The following is a 17673-nucleotide window of genomic DNA, read 5'->3' as shown; positions in this document are numbered from 1 at the left end:
CCTGTCACAAACCTCACCTGTCACAAACCTCACCTGTCACAAACCTCACCTGTCACAAACCTCACCTGTCACAAACCTCACCTGTCACAAACCTCACCTGTCACAAACCTCACCGCACGTCTCTGGCTAAAACATTATTTGCCTTTCAGCAGAGAGCAACACATATTTATGATTGTATGTTGAGCTGATAAGAAGTTCTGATATCTCACAAATAAATGCTGCTTTCATCTCAGTTGAGTCACCATGAGGTTTTTAGAGTGGGTGTCAGTGATTTTATTTGTAGTTGCGAAGTTTCTCAGGATTCCACACAAACAACCTAAACTGAACAAGTGCAGCTCGAGGTACGACTGATTAAAATGCCATGTGGAAGAACAGAAGTCTGAATTGTTAAAATCTAAAGTGTCTTACATTATGAAAAGGTCAAAGGTCAGAACTTACCTACTTATCACCATTTAAGAACAAAAAAATATTCCAAAGCTCTTTAAAGTCGAGTGAAACCCTTCAAACTTTAATAAAACTGTGACGCTCTGTACTGGATCTGATTATTGTCAAAGTTATTCTGTTTTTCTGCTCATATTTACATTTCAGCAGAATGTTCCACAAAGTCCCTGTCAGTCCACGTGAAGCTCCGTTTCTGAAAACGTTTATTGCCCTTTTTATCCTTTACAAACGGGTGAAAATGATTAGAACACGCAAGAAGGTTTTAGTTCTTCTGACAACGTGACTTGAAGATTAAGAAGTGTTGAGAGATTACGCTGCGAAGGAGGTAAATGAGTAACTTGGAGTGGAGCCAGATGAGTCTGACGTACACGCTGAAAACACTGACTGACAAGCATCTGAAACAATTTACATCCTCTGTTTTCTGGTTTTGCACAATAGCATGAAAGCCGTCCAACACCGACCGGTTCTGGTCTTAAATTACATTTAGGTTTTTATAAAACTAAAGGTTTTTCTTCAAGTAGACCGCCACCTTTCATGCTAAAGTTTTTAAATCATCTTAATCTGAGAGAGACATGTAGTTTCAGCTGTTTAGGCCCAAACTGCTACATCTGTTGGGAGTGTTTACTGAAGATGACTCTCAGCTACTACCACTCCAGATTTCAGCTCAATATCTGTAACATTGACTGAGCCGTTGCCTTTTTGTTTCAACTTTGATCAGCTGAGGTGTCCTTCTTGAACTGAGGTTATCAGCTGTAAATACTCACCGAGTGGTTGTTTTCTGAATGTTTGACTAAAATCTGTCCAGTGGTTCATGAGAGAAATTGCTAATGACACAAACACAACACACACACACACACACACACACACACGCACGTGGTAATAATAAAATGAGGTTTAAACAGAGGTTAATCTGAAGGAGCAGACAGATTTTTCAGGTCATGATGAGGCTGTCTGTTTGGTGAAGTGAGAGATCGCTGTGGCCCAAGAAGTCTTTTAGAAAGTGTCTCATTTGAGGATCTGGAAAAACCTTCAGCCTTAGAGAGTAACCCACTGAGCAAGGAGACGTCTAATTGACGTCTTTTTTAAGTCGTTTTTGCACGTCTAGTTTGGGTCCCTCCCAGGTGCAGACTTCTTTTTCCGACGTCCAATGGACGGTCAATATAGAGATATTTTCTACATCAAAATTTAACTTATTTTATTCACTTCAGATAATAATATAATTAGTAAGTGCATCGTGTTGTCTTCATTGTATGTTCCCATACAGTGTTTAACACATTCTCCCTCAGATGGATGTTGGAATGACTGGGGTTCGATCCCACGACCTTCTGGTTTATAGTCAGCTGCTCTGCCGCTGCACCATACAAAATTAAAGTAACAATATATTTGACCATATATTGTGCAACAGGAAACCACCCACTACAGTTACTAGGTTTACAAATAATTTTGTCACTAGAAACAGATAGAATAAGTTTTACAAATAAATCACTCCTTATTTTTTCTTTATCCTCCCACTAAACATTAGACGTCGAATGGATGTGCAGATCAAGTTTATATTGAGTCTGTCGGTCTAGACCAATTCTGGACGTCTCCTCGACGTGCAAACAAGGTCCACTCTGGACGTCCAACCATGACCTCACTTGTACGTCGATATAAAGTCGAATGTTTGAACGTCGGACTTGGAGGTCGTATAGACATCCAAGACAGGTGCAGGTGTGCCTTAGTGAATCATAATTTTTATAACCCTAAAATTTACAATCATAATTTATAATCATTAAAGAGTAACTGTGCACAGTTATTCTTTTATGATTATAAATTTGCACAGCTTCATTCATAAACCAACTGTTGCTATTTTCTCTCAAAGCTATTTCTGTTAATCCAGTAAAGAGGATAAAGGAAAAAAAATGAAGGAGTGATTTATTTGTAAAACTCAGTCCATCTGTTTCTAGTGACATTGAAGCAGTGATGATTTAATTGTAAACCTAGTATCTGTGGTACATGGTTTTCTGTTGCACAATAGATGGTCAAATATACTGTTTCTTTAATTGTGTTTACCGCACAGAGATGTGCAGCGGCAGAGCAGCTGACTTTAAACCAGAAGGTCCTGGAATCGAACCCCAGTCATTCCAACTGAGGGTGTATATTATTATCTGAAGTGAATAAAATAAGTTAAATTTTGATGTAGAAAATACGTCTAGATTGACCGTCCAGTGGACGTCGGAAAAAGACGTCGTCTGTCGTAACAGTCTGCACCTGGGAGGGACCCAAACTAGACGTGCAAAAACGACTTAAAAAAGACGTCATTTAGACGTCTCTTTGCTCAGTGGGCTCTTTACTGGATTAACAGAAACAGCTTCGAGAGAAAATAGCAACAGTTAGTTTATGAATGAAGCTGTGCAAATTTATAATCATAAAAGAATAACTGTGCACAGTGATTGTGATTATGATTGTAAATGTTATGGTTATAAAAATTATGATTCACTAAGGCACACCTGCACCTGTCTTGGATGTCTATATGACCTCCAAGTCCGACGTTCAAACATTTGACTTTATATCGACGTACAAGTGAGGTCATGGTTGGACGTCCAGAGTGGACCTTGTTTGCACGTCCTGGAGACGTCCAGAATTGGTCTAGACTGACGGACTCAATATAAACTTGATCTGCACATCCATTCGACGTCTAATGTTTAGTGGGAAGACACGACCGGAGATGGATAAATCTCTCTGTACCCATAAATTGAATTTCTTTTGGATTACAGTAACAGGGGGATTGAAGTTTTCACTTAATCTTTGGTCCTCTTCTTTTATAATATAAATACCAAGATATTTAACTTTGTGTTTTACTGGAATTCCTGAGATCTCTTTGTCATGACAAGTTTTAATAGGAAGTAACTCACGTTTAGATTTAGATTGAGACCTGAAGCTGAAGAAAATTCACGCTCAACGTTAAATCTACCGGAGGTCCCATGGGCAAGTTTAATTGAACTATTACCGAAGGCATAGAGGGTGCGAATTGATTTTCTTAAAGTGCTCCCCAAAGCCAAATAGATCCAGAGCTTTAAATAGAAAATCATGTTCTAGTGAGCCAAAGGCTTTATGGAAGTCAAGAAAGAGAATAAAACTATTTTCTGATATTAAATCTGAGTAGTCTAATAAGTCTAAAATAAGCCTTATATTATCAATTATGTATCTTCCAGCCATAAAACCATTTTGAGATTCCCCAATAACATCATGAAGTACTTTTTTCAATTTGTTGGCTAAGCATAATGCTAATATTTTATAATCATTATTTAACAATGTGATGGGGCGCCAGTTGTCTAAAACTAATAAATCTTTTTGTGGCTTTGGGATGAGTGTAATTAAGCCTTGACGTAGCGTGGACGGTAGTTGTTCTTTATGTATACTTTCTATAAACACATTCAACAAAAATGGAGCAAGTTCAGCTGAGAATAATTTGTAAAATTCAGAGGTTAACCCATCGATACCTGGAGATTTATTTAGTTTCAGTTTTTTAATAGCATCTGAGATTTCTATAAGTGTAATGGGTGAGTCACAAATAGATTTTTTGAATTCTCCAATTGTCTTAATATTACCTAGATTGTTAAAAAATCATCCATTTGAGTAGGTGAAATAGTTGAGGTATATAGATTTTTTATAGAAATTCTCACATAGTTTAGATAGTTCTTTTGGATTTTCTATGATATTACCATTTGAAGAGAGTCTGTTTATACTATTTTTGTTTTGTCTTTGTTTTTCTAATTTAAAGAAATAGTTAGAATTTTGCTCTCCCTCCTCCAACCACTTCGCTCTTGAGCGTACAAACGCACCTTTAGCTTTACTGATATATAATTGATCAAGTTTTAGTTGTAAAGTTAGGAGCTCTGCTTGCTGTAGTTCAGATACATTTTCTGGCAATATGGAGGATAGAGAAATTAAATTAGCTATTAGATTATTTTCATCTAATTTCATTTCTTTTTTTTTTTGTTGAGAACTCGTTTTTATAAACAATCTTCTTGGCTCATATTTTCAAAGCTCCCATTGTTTTTGATATTCCCCTTTATCTTCTGCAGTTTTGAAATGCTCTAAAATTTTCCTTCTTATTATTTCATTTAAAGATTTGTTTTGTAATAAAGAACTATTTAATTTCCAATATTCAGGGTATCTTTGAGTTTGCTTATCAGGTGATAAATTTGAAGGTAGTACAATTGCTTTATGGTCTGTTAAGGGAGTTGGCATAATTTCTGTCTTGCAAATTACCTGAGTAAGGGATTCTGAGATCAACCAAAAATCTATTCTAGATCATAGAGAACCAGCCTTATTTGTCCATTTAAACTCTTTACTGTTTGGATTAGTAACTCTCCAAATATCAATAAGAATTTTTTCATTTATAAAATCTGTCAAAAAACAGTTAGTTTTATTTCTACCAGGCCATCTATCCATGTCATCATTAATTGTTCATTCAACCTTTATTTAGACAGGTAAATCCCATTGAGCCTCGAGGACTTATTTACAAGAGAGACCTGATTATTATATAATTGTGCAGTTAAAGTCCCCTCCTAGTATTACTTTAACATCAGTGAACCTTTCCATGATAGTTTCAATAGTATTGAGCATGCATGCATCAGGATATTCAATAGTATTACTCATTGTTTGGAATAACTCTTTGTTTTCTCTTGTGTTAGTGTAACCATAAACGTTACCTAATAGATAAAAATGGTTGCAGTAACAAAAAACTATCAACATATAATGTCCATTTGGGTCAGATTGAGTGAAAATAATCTTCTCATTAATCTCAGTAATGATTCACAGCATCGAGTCAAAAAGGAAGTTGTCTGACGTCATGTGAAAAGGGTCTATTGTTTTTTCTTGTTCACGCAATCGTCCAGTAGATGACAGTAGAGATGCTTTGAGTCAGTATGCTAACCGCTATAAAACCACAGAAGAAGAAAACTGGTCTCTTCTCGCGAGATTTCACTCAAAAATAACGCGGGGGACAGAGAAAACAAAAACGTTGACAACGGTCGGACGCAGAAGAAAATGGATTGTGTCTAATTTAGCCCAGAAAAATCGACACTGTCCAGTTTTAGTTTAGTTTATTTTTTTTTGATAAACGTGTTTTTGTCGCCGCAGCTGGACATTGTAAAGAAAGTTTATTTTCTCCACCTGCCTTTTGAGACTGAATCATGGACCTAACGGAGGATATATCCGCTCGGGTTCTGTTGACAGATATTCTCAGTACCGAACCTCCAAGGACTCCTGTCATTCGCAGGTACTGCTTTTATCTGTAACCATCGACAACACTTTAGGTTCGACATCATATGTAGATTTAAAACGTTCAAACTGAGCGCAAACACTCACAAAATGGACACACACATGATGGACACATACATGATGGACACACACATGATGGACACATACATGATGGACACACATGATGGACTCAGTCACACAAGCACACATTAATTATAACACATTCATGATGGACTCTGACACATACATGATGGACTGACACACACACATGATGGACTGACACACACACATGATGGACACACACACACATGATGGACTCTGACACATACATGATGGACACACACACACATGATGGACTCTGACATACATGATGGACTGACACACACACACACATGATGGAATGACACACACATACATGATGGACTCTGACACAAACACACATACATGATGGACTGACACACACACATGATGGAATGACACACACACACACATGATGGACTGACACACACATACATGATGGACTCTGACACAAACACACACATACATGATGGAATGACACACACATACATGATGGACTCTGACACAAACACACATACATGATGGACTGACACACACACATGATGGAATGACACACACACACACACATGATGGACTCTGACACAAACACACACATGATGGACTGACACACACATACACGATGGACTCTGACACAAACACACACATACATGATGGACTGACACACACATACATGATGGACTGACACACACATACATGATGGACTCTGACACAAAAACACACATACATGATGGAATGACACACACATACATGATGGACTGACACACACATACATGATGGACTGACACACACACACACATGATGGAATGACACACACATACATGATGGACTCTGACACAAACACACACATACATGATGGAATGACACACACGCACATGATGGACTCTGACACAAACACACACATACATGATGGAATGACACACACATACATGATGGACTGACACACACACACACGATGGACTGACACACACACACATGATGGAATGATACACACATACATGATGGACTCTGACACAAACACACACATACATGATGGACTGACACACAGACACATGATGGACTGTTGACACACACACAATCTAACTGTGTTGTGCTCTTTGCTACTTATTTACTCGTATGTTTTTGCAATCTGTTCAAGTTTTGCATTTTTGCACCTTACACAGTTTTTAATCTCTGCTGCTATAAAAACTGAAAAACTTTGTGCTGCTAACACATATCAGAACATGTTTCTACCTCATGCACAGTACCATCTACACATGTACTAATCAACATGCATCTCTAGTCTTGACTTAATTATGTGTTTAGATTAGAATGTTTAGATTAGTTTAAATGTCGTTTTGCATTTATTATAGATCTGTATTGTTCTGTTGTGTATCTGCACTGTGTGTTGTTTCGCACGTTATGTTCTGTGTCGCACTGTGATCCTGGGGAACACGGTTTCATTTCAATATGTACTTGTACGTAGCTGAAATAACAATAAAACCAGTCTGACTCTGAACCGACACCATGAAAAGTCTTTATTTCAGATCATTAAACTTGTCTTTGTACAAATTGAGTGTGGTATTATTAAACTTGAAACGGTCTTGGTTTTAGTCGCTCTCAGGCACCTGCTACCAACGGGATCCGGCGCAGTAGCAGACTGAGCAGGAACAATGCTGAAGCCCAAACCCCACAGAACATGCTGAGGCGCAGCCTGAAACACAAGATTCATGAAGTGAGGAGAGAAGAAGTGCTTTAGCTGAGGTTTGTTTTGAATCTTTGTAAACTTGGTCAATATATCTCTTTGTAGAGTATAACCAGAAAATCACTGCCTGCTACAAGTAAACGGAGGACTCCTTCAGTTGCACTCAGGAAGATTCCTTCGATGCTCGTCTCTGAAGAAGAAACACCAAGACACTTACTCAGAAACATTCTGCAAACAGGTATGTGCATTTACTTAACTTCCTGTTCACTGTTACAGCTTTAACTTGTCTGTTAACTCGATCACTTCTTTGTGCGTTTCAGAGCCTGTGAAGTCTCCTGTTCTTTGTGAGAAAGAACCCCCTGCGGAGCCTGAACAGCGATTAGCTGACAGAGCAGCTACAAAAACACGTTCTAGGTGAGCTATTCGTGCAACAGGGTGATCCTGACGTTTAGATGCTGTTCAGATTTGTTTGCAATTTGACTAGGCTTATGTCCAATCCAACTTTATTTATAAAGCACTTAAAAAAAACATACAGGACCAAAGTGCTGTACAGACAAATTAAAAAGCACAAAAGAAATAAAATTAGAGATGCACCGATCCGATACCAATATTGGTATCGGTCCCGATATCGAGGGGGGGATAAAACAAACTTCTGGATCCGGTATCGTGACAATGTGACCGATCCATGACTTTGTGCTGAGTGACGTCATGTGCTCGCGAACTCGTCACACAGACTGTTTTCAAAATGGAGCGAGCAAAAGGATCAGCTATTTCACACTACCTGAGCCAACACATTCGACAGCTTTTTCATGTTTGACCAAAGTAGTCAACCTTTGTTTTTGTCAGTTTTCAAAAAAATTGTAATTCAGTACATTCATGTCTGTTTTAAAAAAAAAAAGTTTTAAGTTAATTCAACACTGGGTTTGTAAGTTCAATCATCCAGGTAGACAACAAAATGGCTAAATCATGTCATCTGGACCTGTTTCAGAAACAGGTCCAGATGACATGATTTAGCCATTTTTGTTAATTCAGCACTGTTTCTCTGTATCAGATCGGTATCGACCGATACTAAACTTCAGATATCTTTATCGGTATCGAAAGCGGAAAAAGTGGATTGGTGCATCCCTAAATAAAATACAAGAAAAAAATAATTAAAAAGACAAACAACGAGCTATGCAAAAAAATTTGAAATGGTAAAAGGAGAATCAAATAAATAACAATAATAAAGTCAACATCTCACATGGTGTCAAAAGATGGGATTTAAAAACATGCAGTGAGGAGGCCTGTCTGATGTGGAGAGGCAGACCGTTCCATAGTTTAGGAGCTGCTACAGTGAAGGCACGTCACCTCTAAACTTGAGCTTTGTTTTGGGTACACTCAGGTGCAGCTGATCAGCTGACCTGGGGGGGGGGGGGGAGGCTGTAGCAGCTCTGAGAGATAGGGAGGGGCAAGACCACTGAGAGATTTAAAAGTAAATAAAATAATCTTAAAACTGATCCTAAAATGTATGGGCAACCAGTGAAGTGAGGCTAAAATGGGTTAAATGTGCTCATATTTACATGTGCCAGTTAAAAGACGTGCAGCAGCATTTTGCACCATTTGAAGACGGGCAATGGAGGAGCCACTAACCCCCACATAAAGAACATTACAGTAATCCAGCCTAGTAGTTACAAAGGCATGAATTACTGTTTCAAAGTGCTGACGTGAAAAGATGGGTTTTATTTTAGCCAGCTGCCGTAACTGGAAAAAGCTTGATTTAACAACAGAACTCATCTGGTGGTCGAGCTTAAGATCCATATCTATTTTCACCTCAAGATTTGTGATGGTGGACTTGATGAACTGGGATCCCAGATCTACAGGAAGGGTGCCAGTGGTACCACCAAAAAACATCATTTATGTCTTTTTCTCATTAAAATGTAAAAAAAAGTTTAGAGCCATCCAGGCTTTTATGTTGTCAAGACACCTGAGCAACGGATTGACAGAGTGCAGATCTGTTTTTTTTTTTTTTTTTGAGAGGAACATAAATCTGACTGTCATCTGCATAACAGTGGAAGGAAATACCATGCTTCCTAAGTATGGAACCAAGTGGAAGCATGTAAAGAGAAAATATTAGTGGGCCCAGGACTGAGCCCTGGGGGACCCCGCATGAGAGGCAAGCAGTGGAGGACACAGTTACCAAGACTGACACAAAAAGTTAGGTCTGTCAAGTATGACCTGAACCACTCCAGTGCTGCACCCCTGACACCCACCCACTGATTCAAGCGGGAGGTTAAAAGTTCATGGTCCACTGTATCAAATGTGGCAGTTCAAGCTAAAAGCACAACAACAACACAGTCCACAGAGTCAGTTGCTAAAAAAAAAAGTAATAAAAAACTCTTAAAAGAGCTGATTCTGTGCTGTGTACGGTTTTAAAACCTGATTGGAAAACCTCAAGGATATTATGTTTCTCCAGAAAAGCAATTAATTGGTTAAAAACTATCTTCTCAAGGATTTTTGAGATAAAAGATAGTTTAGATAAAGGCCTAAAATTTGCAAGAACATCAGTATTTAGTCCTGTTTTTTTAATCAGAGGTTGTACAGTTGCATGTTTGAAATTTTGAGGGACCACATTTGAGGACAAACTGCTATTGATATGTGTGAAAACAGAGAATCCTATAGTGGGAAGAACTTCTTTAAACAGTCTAGGAGGAATCACATCATTTGGAGAACCTGAGGGCTTTAACTGACCAACAGTCTTTTGCAAGAGGGGCAGAGTAACGGGTATAAACCTGCCAAAGAAGACAGCACAGCAGGGTACAACAACTGACGTATCATGTGCAGAGTGTAGAACTGAAGCCCTAGCAGAGGCAACCTTATCAATAAAGAAGTGAAGGAAATCTTCACACCTACCGGGAGGACTCGATGTGGGGCGTTAAGAACAGAGGCAATGGTCTTAAATAAAACATGAGGCTTATGACAATTTGATAAAATATATGGTTACAAGTTCAATTCAGTTTATTTATATAGCGACAAGTCACAACAGAAGTCATCTCAGGTCACTGAACAGAAACGTTCATACCGGTTTATAAAATAATAATTTAACATTATTTATCTGAGGAGCAGACCGCTTTGAATTTAACTCCATCACAGACCGGCTGGGTTTGAGAGGAACAGGAAGGAGGAACAGATACACAATGGCAGGAAAATAATCACAATTTAAGATAGACATAAGTTTAAATGAAAACTATTCAGTTTTAGCAAATCATTTAATGAAATTTGGTAAATTTGTCCTCCAGTATGCTAAGCCTATGGCAGCATAACAAGCCAACCCTAACTATAGGATTTATTAAAAAGGAAAGTCTTAAAACTGGACAATGAGTCAGCCTCACAGACAGAAACTGGAAGTTGTTCTACAAGAGAGGAGCCTGAGAACTGAAAGATCTTCCTCCCATTCTGCTTTTGGAAACTTTAGGAACCACAAGTAAGCCTGCAGTTTGAGAATGAAGTTATCTGTTAGGAAAATATGGAACAATAAGATCTTGAATATAAGATGGAGCTATGTTGTTGAGAGCTTTGTTGGTTAGAAGTAGGATTTTGAATTCTATTCTGGATTTGACAGGGAGCCACTGGAGAGAAACTAAAATCGGAGATGTATGATTTCTCCCACTAACTCCAGTTAAGACTCTGGCAGCAGCATTTTGGATCAACTGAATACGTTTTTTAAAGAAGTATTTGGACACCCAGATAACAAACCATTGCAATAATCCAGTCTAGACGTGACAAATGCATGAACCAGTTTCTCTGCATCATTTTTAGATAAGATGTTTCTAATTTTCGTGATATTATGCAGGTGGAAGAAGGCGGTTCTAGTAACATTTTTAATGAGTTGTTGTCAGCTCTGATTGAGTGAATTCACATCTAGCAGGTATAATGTCTCAGCATCACCTCTGAGACGTCCATCTAGTATTATTTAACAGCCGGTAAACTAATTTCTAGTAAGGAATAAACTTTGTTTTATTTTTCATCAACTTTTTTTATGTTTGCTATTTGTAGGTAAAAGCTTGACTTTTGTTCTGCAAGTTAATCCACTATTTTCTTGACTTTCAGTATTGAGCTGTCAGGGCTGGATCTGCCTGATGTGACTATTGGCAACATTTCAACAAGCATTGCAAAGGGACTGAGCAGAAAAAGACCACGCCGGAGCTTGAACGTAACGGCTTTTGAGAAGCGACTGAAAGGCGGAAATGGTTAAAATTATCCTGATGAATTTACACTTTTTTACTTTATTTATTGCAGAAATGCTATTATCTATGTGTGTGTGTGTGTGTGCTACAGAGTGTGTTTGCTTACAGGTGCTGGAGAGGAAACTGAAAGTTCAGTGGATGACCTTTCATCCCTTTCTTCATCAAGGTTATCCGCAAAAAGCCTTTCAAAGCAATGTTTTTAATTTTTTGTGTTTTTAGATGTAATTTGATCAGATCATATGATGAAGTGAGAGCCTGATATTTAAAACCACAAAAAAATAAACAACACATGATCTGATTTTCTGTTCCAGCTCCTTGAGTCTAAAAACGCCCCTCGCCGATGTTTGGACTGAAAAAGGGGGCCTGCAGAGGAAAGTTTCCAACCGGAGGAAAATTACAGAGACAGAATTTGATGCTGCTGTGAGCAAACAACATATGGGAGGTGATGATTTTTTTCCACTTTTTAACAAGCGTTTACTTTTGTGGTTTGTGTGTCTTTAAGTACGTAAAATGTGTAATTGTATTTTGTAAACTTTTTTGAATTGTTTCTTTAAAATCAAGTGTAAAAAAATTTGACAAATCAATTACCACATTGTTTTAACGCAGCAGCCTTTTACAGCCAAAATTACTTTTTACGAGCTACTTCCTGGTTCCAACTTGGAATATTCTTTACTCTTTGGATTTTAGATTAGCGGGAGTTTTCAGATGAAGATGTAATGTTTTTTTTAATTCATTCATCCAGATGTGAGCAGCCGTGGATTAGCAGAGAAGAATCTCTGTGAGGTTACCAACTCTGAGGGGTTCACGTTGGGTCTAAGCAACCTCAGCGAGCCCAGTATAACAGCTGATATCATGCACTGCAGCACGACGCTTTATGACCAGCCTGACGCCATGACCTCCAAACTTTCAACCCTCGCTACTCATTACAACCCCACGGTCGTGTTGTCACCACTTCAGATGGATGTGAGAGAAACTGAGGAGGAGGAGGCGCATGGCAGGAGGGAGAGAGAACTATCAGTGGATGCATTAGGGTCTGTAAGTGGACCTCAGAGTGAAGAACATGTTTGTGGTCCTGAAGAACAGGAAGTTATAAGTGAACCTCAGACTGAGGAAGGTCACGCTCAACTCGATGATGCAGCTGCGGTCGAGTTTGAGGAAGAGGAAGATGCAGGTGAATCGGACACTAATGCTGGATATCGAACTGAAACTACGAAAGTGGAAGCTCAACCTGAAGAGGAAGGAGCAGCCGATTCAAACCCCGAAGAGAACAATCGTTTAGATGATCTGACTGAGGAAGAGGTTTCTCCAGACTCTCAAAGAGAAGAAGAAGAAATTGTTGACAACGAAGAAGAAGGATGTGCAGCAGGTTCCCGATCTGAAGATGAGGAAGAAAGTTCTCAGTCTGAGGAAGAAGAGGATGCGCAGGGCTCTCAAACGGAGGAAGTCGCAGCGAGTGCCTTCTCTCAAGATGAGGTTGGAGCTAGGTCTGAGGAAGAGCTTCCTCCAGACTCTCACACTGGAGAAGAAGAAAGTGAAGCAGACTCGCAACCTGAAGAGGAAAAAGGAATCGCTGGAATTCAAGATAGAGTTTCCCAATCTGAAGATGCTGAGGAAAGCTCTCAGTCTGAGGAAGAGGAGGATGCACAGGGCTCTCAGTCTGAGGAAGACGATGCTGCGGACTCCCAAACTAATGGAGTCGTAGCAAGTTCCCCGTCTCAAGATGAAGATGAAGCAGCATCTCAACCCATGGAAAACCTTGAAGATGTGGTCGAGTCTCAGACAGAAGAATATATAGAGGAAGAGCAGCTGGACACTGATTTGGAGCTCATCGATCGAAGGGCTCATCGCCCTGAGGGCACATTCATTCTGCCCGCTGTGGAAGCAGGGGCTGATTGGGATGATGATGTGGCATCAGGTATGCTCACATTTCTTTTCTTCTTTTTTTTTGGCAGCAAAGCAAACCTTAAATATTTAACCTGTCTTGTTATAAAATAGCTCTCATCTGAGAGAATATGACTGAATAAGTAAAGTACATGTTTCTGAAATTAAAGGCCTAGCATTCCTTGAGTTGATGCATATTCCCGGCTGCCTTTCATCACCTTGTGTTAAGAAAATATAAAAATGTTGTTTTGGTCAAACCTTGTAAGTAACAACGGAAGTCTCATGTGTCGTGCTCAGAATGATTCTCGACTGAGACAACACCAAGTTTTAGCTCGGTATTTGTAAAATTCATTGTGATGCAGCCATTTTTATGATTCCTATAGTTAGTTGTCGTGGCCTCTTGAATTAGACTTGACTCCAAACATTCAGTTAAGGATGAGTATTCACTGATTGTTTCCTAAAAGTTTCATTAAGGAAACAAAGCAGTACTGAAAAGAAATGGACAAATGGAAAAGGTCTTACAGCATTTCTTTTGCATTTTTAATAATTTGATATGACACTGATAAAAATAACGGCTGTTTTTTAATTTATTTTATTTTATTTTTAGGGCAGTCTGGTGCCAAGTCCGACAGAAACACCACCTTTGATTTAAACACCAGTGCACAGTCGGGGATCGGAGAGGTCAGTCAGCCCCAAACCAGGGAGCTGGATGTTGCTGGACCCTCGGTAAGAGACCAGGAGCACACTTCCTGTGCAGAACACAACCCTGACGTTGAAAATGAAAACTCCTTTCATCTTTATGAACTGACGCAGGACACGGAAGTCAGCGGACGTGAGAGCGTTGCTTCTCCTGAGCACACTTCTGATCAGGACTCTGCTGAACAGGAAGAAGAGTGGGAGGATGAAGAAGCTGAAGGTTAGTCTCTCTAACCAAACTAAATAATCAGAACAACCTAAAGCCTAATTTTGTTTTCTTACATCTTCAGCGGCCAAGACGCCAGCATTTGTCAAAGTGAAGAGGAACTTCTTTTATGCTGATCCTCCAGCGTCACCATCTGTTTTCAGAAAGGGTCAAGCGAGGCAAGTCGCTCTTTTTTCATCATTACATCACAATCTATTTAATCAGCTAAGGCACTGTTGCAGAATGTGGGATGTCTTGCGTTTTTGTTCTGTTTTGTAACATTTCTTTTAATATCTGTCATACCTGCAGCTTAACAAGCGTAGCTTTACCTGCAACTAAACCCAAGCAGGTGAGACGGAGGAAAATGGGAACAGCTGGAAAGGAAGCGGTCCTTCCTAAGGCCTACCTCATGAGTGTCTTCAGACACTTTGCCAAAACAAAGGTCTCGGCAGATGTTTTTCCTGTTCTAAATGACATGTGAGTGGCAGATCTAAAAAGCAGTGTGACAAATAAAGACTGACTTTATGTTAAAGTCATTTTTGGTTTAAACTGGATCATTTGTTTCAACTTGATCAGGTTGAAACACATGTAGGGTGAAATATTTGATGTATGCCATCTTTGTGACAGAATGGATCAATTCTTTGATCGGCTGGTCAAGGACCTGGAGACGTATGCTGCTCACGCAAAAAGAAAAACCATCGAGGTTGAAGATGTTAAACTTCTGTTGAGAAGGTTTGTATTTGTTGTCTTCTTTTTTCATATGGCATTCATCAATCGTTTGATTATCACATGTGCATAACTAACATCCAGAAGGACCATAACGATGAAGTAACTTCATAAACGCGCATCAAGAGTCTTTTGAGTCTCCTCGTCGACATACTGATGTTTTATTTCCAGCTGTTGGATGTTCATGAAAGCAGAAACAAACAAACTGGGGGCAATAAAATCTGAACTCTAACCAGTGTCACCGTCACTTTTAAAATTGAGAAAAGTTTCCTATTAAAGTTAAACATTGACTTTTATCTCTTGAAGTCATGTGACTAGTGAGGGACACTGGGTACTGACGACATCATTTCCAAAGTCTTGGTGCACCTGGGCAGCTAATGTGACCACTAAGCTAATTTTAGAAACTTTATTTTATTTTACCAAAGGAGAGTTTCCACTGTTTCAATGATGCTAATCCTTAGATAACATGCCATAGTTCACATATAACCTGGTTTGGTAGCATTTCTAACACAATTTGATAAAGAATAAGTTTGTCAAATATTGTGACATATATGTCACATCAGGCAATAAACTAAATTGTACAAAAAATTCCCATGAGACGTATTTGACCCAATAAGATTTTTTTTTTCAAGAAGTATTTGTTAAACAGAACCAAGCAAAGTTATGATCATCATACATGTTAAGAAGTTGCAAATAAAAAGAAAATTCTGTGTTAAAAATAAAACAACTGTTTAGACAATTTATTTCCAAATGCAGAATAAATTTATTAAGTACGCCCAATGTGATATACATTATATGTTACATTTCAGATCTGTGCCAGTAGGTGGAGGTATTAAAAAAAAAAAAAACTTCAGAAATGTGTTGCATATAATCCATTTGTTATAATTTACAACCCCCATAATTTTCATGAAAGTAGAACTGGGTCTGGGTTCTTATGGGCTAAGCTGAGACGTTCTGCTAATGGATCCTGTGATTAATTCTGTTTCGGCTTTCACAAATGTATTTACGTCTTGTGGGTATAAATAATAAATTAGCTTTAGCAAACCAAAGAGCCTTGTTAAAGTTTTAAAACCACATGTGCAGCACTCCATCGGAGCTGTCAATCATTAAGCGTGACTCACTGTGGTTTTTAAGTGAAACACTGAAGCAGACCTGCATGCTGTAGACAGGACCATCTCCGCGTTCATGCTTAAAAAATAGTTTGCATGTTTGACATACTGTAGTTTTGATATGCAACAAGATCGATAACGCACATCTTTACAGCAACATATTTGGAAAAAATGTCTCCCTTTTCTTCTGTTTACCTTTAACTGGTTTGTGTCTTCTGTCTGCAGGCAGGGTTACGTGAATGACAAAGTGCCTGTGGAGGTGCTTGTTGAAAAATACCTTAGAATGGAACAACGAAAAATCCTAATCCCCATCGCAACCAGTGGAAATGTTGTTATCCCCAAAACAGGGAGATGAATCTTTTTAAAACAGCTGATTTTATTTTATTTTTCTCCATTTTGGCGTTTACTCATTTATCTTAATATTAATGACATTTGTGATCCTGTAGAGCTGGTAATCAGAATATAAATATTGTTTGCAAATGAATTACTTTTGTGTCATATAGTTTTTCTTTTTCCTGATCTGTTTTTATTGTACGAATAAAGGTTGTGGTTATAACTTTTGTGTTAGTATTTGTGGAACGCTTTGCTTTATTAATTACCGGTATCTGTACCTGTAAGTCGTTAGAACCACATTTTATTGTGAGAGTGTGAAACTAAGAATTGTATAAACGTGTAAATCTCAACTGTTTCAAATAAAAAGTTTGATTTCTTTGTAATGGGTGTGACTGAGTCTTATATTTAGATTCTTTTAACGGTTTTTAAATGTCTCAATGGTCTCGCACCATCTTATCTTGCAGAGCTGCTATTACCCTATGAACCCCCGCGGACACTAAGGTCCTCTGGCACTGGACTACTAACAGTTCCAATAGTCAGAACTCACACTGACTGTGAGGCTTCTTTCCAGTACTGTGGCCCCCGTCTGTTGAATAGCCAGCCGGAGAACCTGAGGGCCGCAGAGAATGTTTTTAAGAGCAGGCTCAAGACCTGAACTGGTTAATTTCTGTTCAATCTATACATTTTCCATATAATTTTATTTTATTTTGTGGGTTTGTTGTTTATAATTCTGTACAGCACTTTGAGCTGCTTTAGAATGAAGGGTGCTTTATAAATTTGATAGATTGATATATTTGACAAGTGGTCATTGTGCAGGTGGGTGACATTTTATTTAAAAACATTATCTTGACAAAATACTATGTAATGCTTTGTATTATATGAATTCTATTTTGATATCTACAAAAATACAAAACATGTACAGGTACAGTAGTCAGATCGTGGCGTTTTACTCTTGACCACTAGATGGCAGAGAAGAACCACAACTAAAGTCCAAAGGAACAAAGTCCATGTTCAATAATCCAGGTATACAATCCAACATTTTTCAGTCAGGTC

At 38.6% G+C, this 17673-nt stretch overlaps 1 protein-coding gene across 1 annotated transcript; it reads left to right on the top strand.

Moving 5' to 3' along the window:
* The first annotated feature begins 5621 nt into the window (after positions 1-5621).
* Positions 5622-16653, top strand: cenpt (centromere protein T). The gene is given in 14 exon segments (XM_037691420.1): positions 5622-5707; positions 7357-7477; positions 7553-7685; positions 7768-7861; positions 11534-11673; positions 11779-11836; positions 11982-12112; positions 12413-13143; positions 13282-13585; positions 14309-14467; positions 14499-14631; positions 14762-14929; positions 15080-15184; positions 16513-16653. Coding segments are annotated over 14 exon segments (2493 nt in total). The 3' UTR covers positions 16643-16653.
* The last annotated feature ends 1020 nt before the right edge of the window (positions 16654-17673 follow it).

This window comes from Nematolebias whitei, chromosome 17 (assembly GCF_014905685.2).
Source record: "Nematolebias whitei isolate Nwh7 chromosome 17, NemWhi1, whole genome shotgun sequence".
NCBI lineage: Eukaryota > Metazoa > Chordata > Actinopteri > Cyprinodontiformes > Rivulidae > Nematolebias > Nematolebias whitei.
The sequence above is the reverse complement of the archived record's forward strand: the minus strand, read 5'-3'. Positions and strand labels throughout refer to the sequence as shown.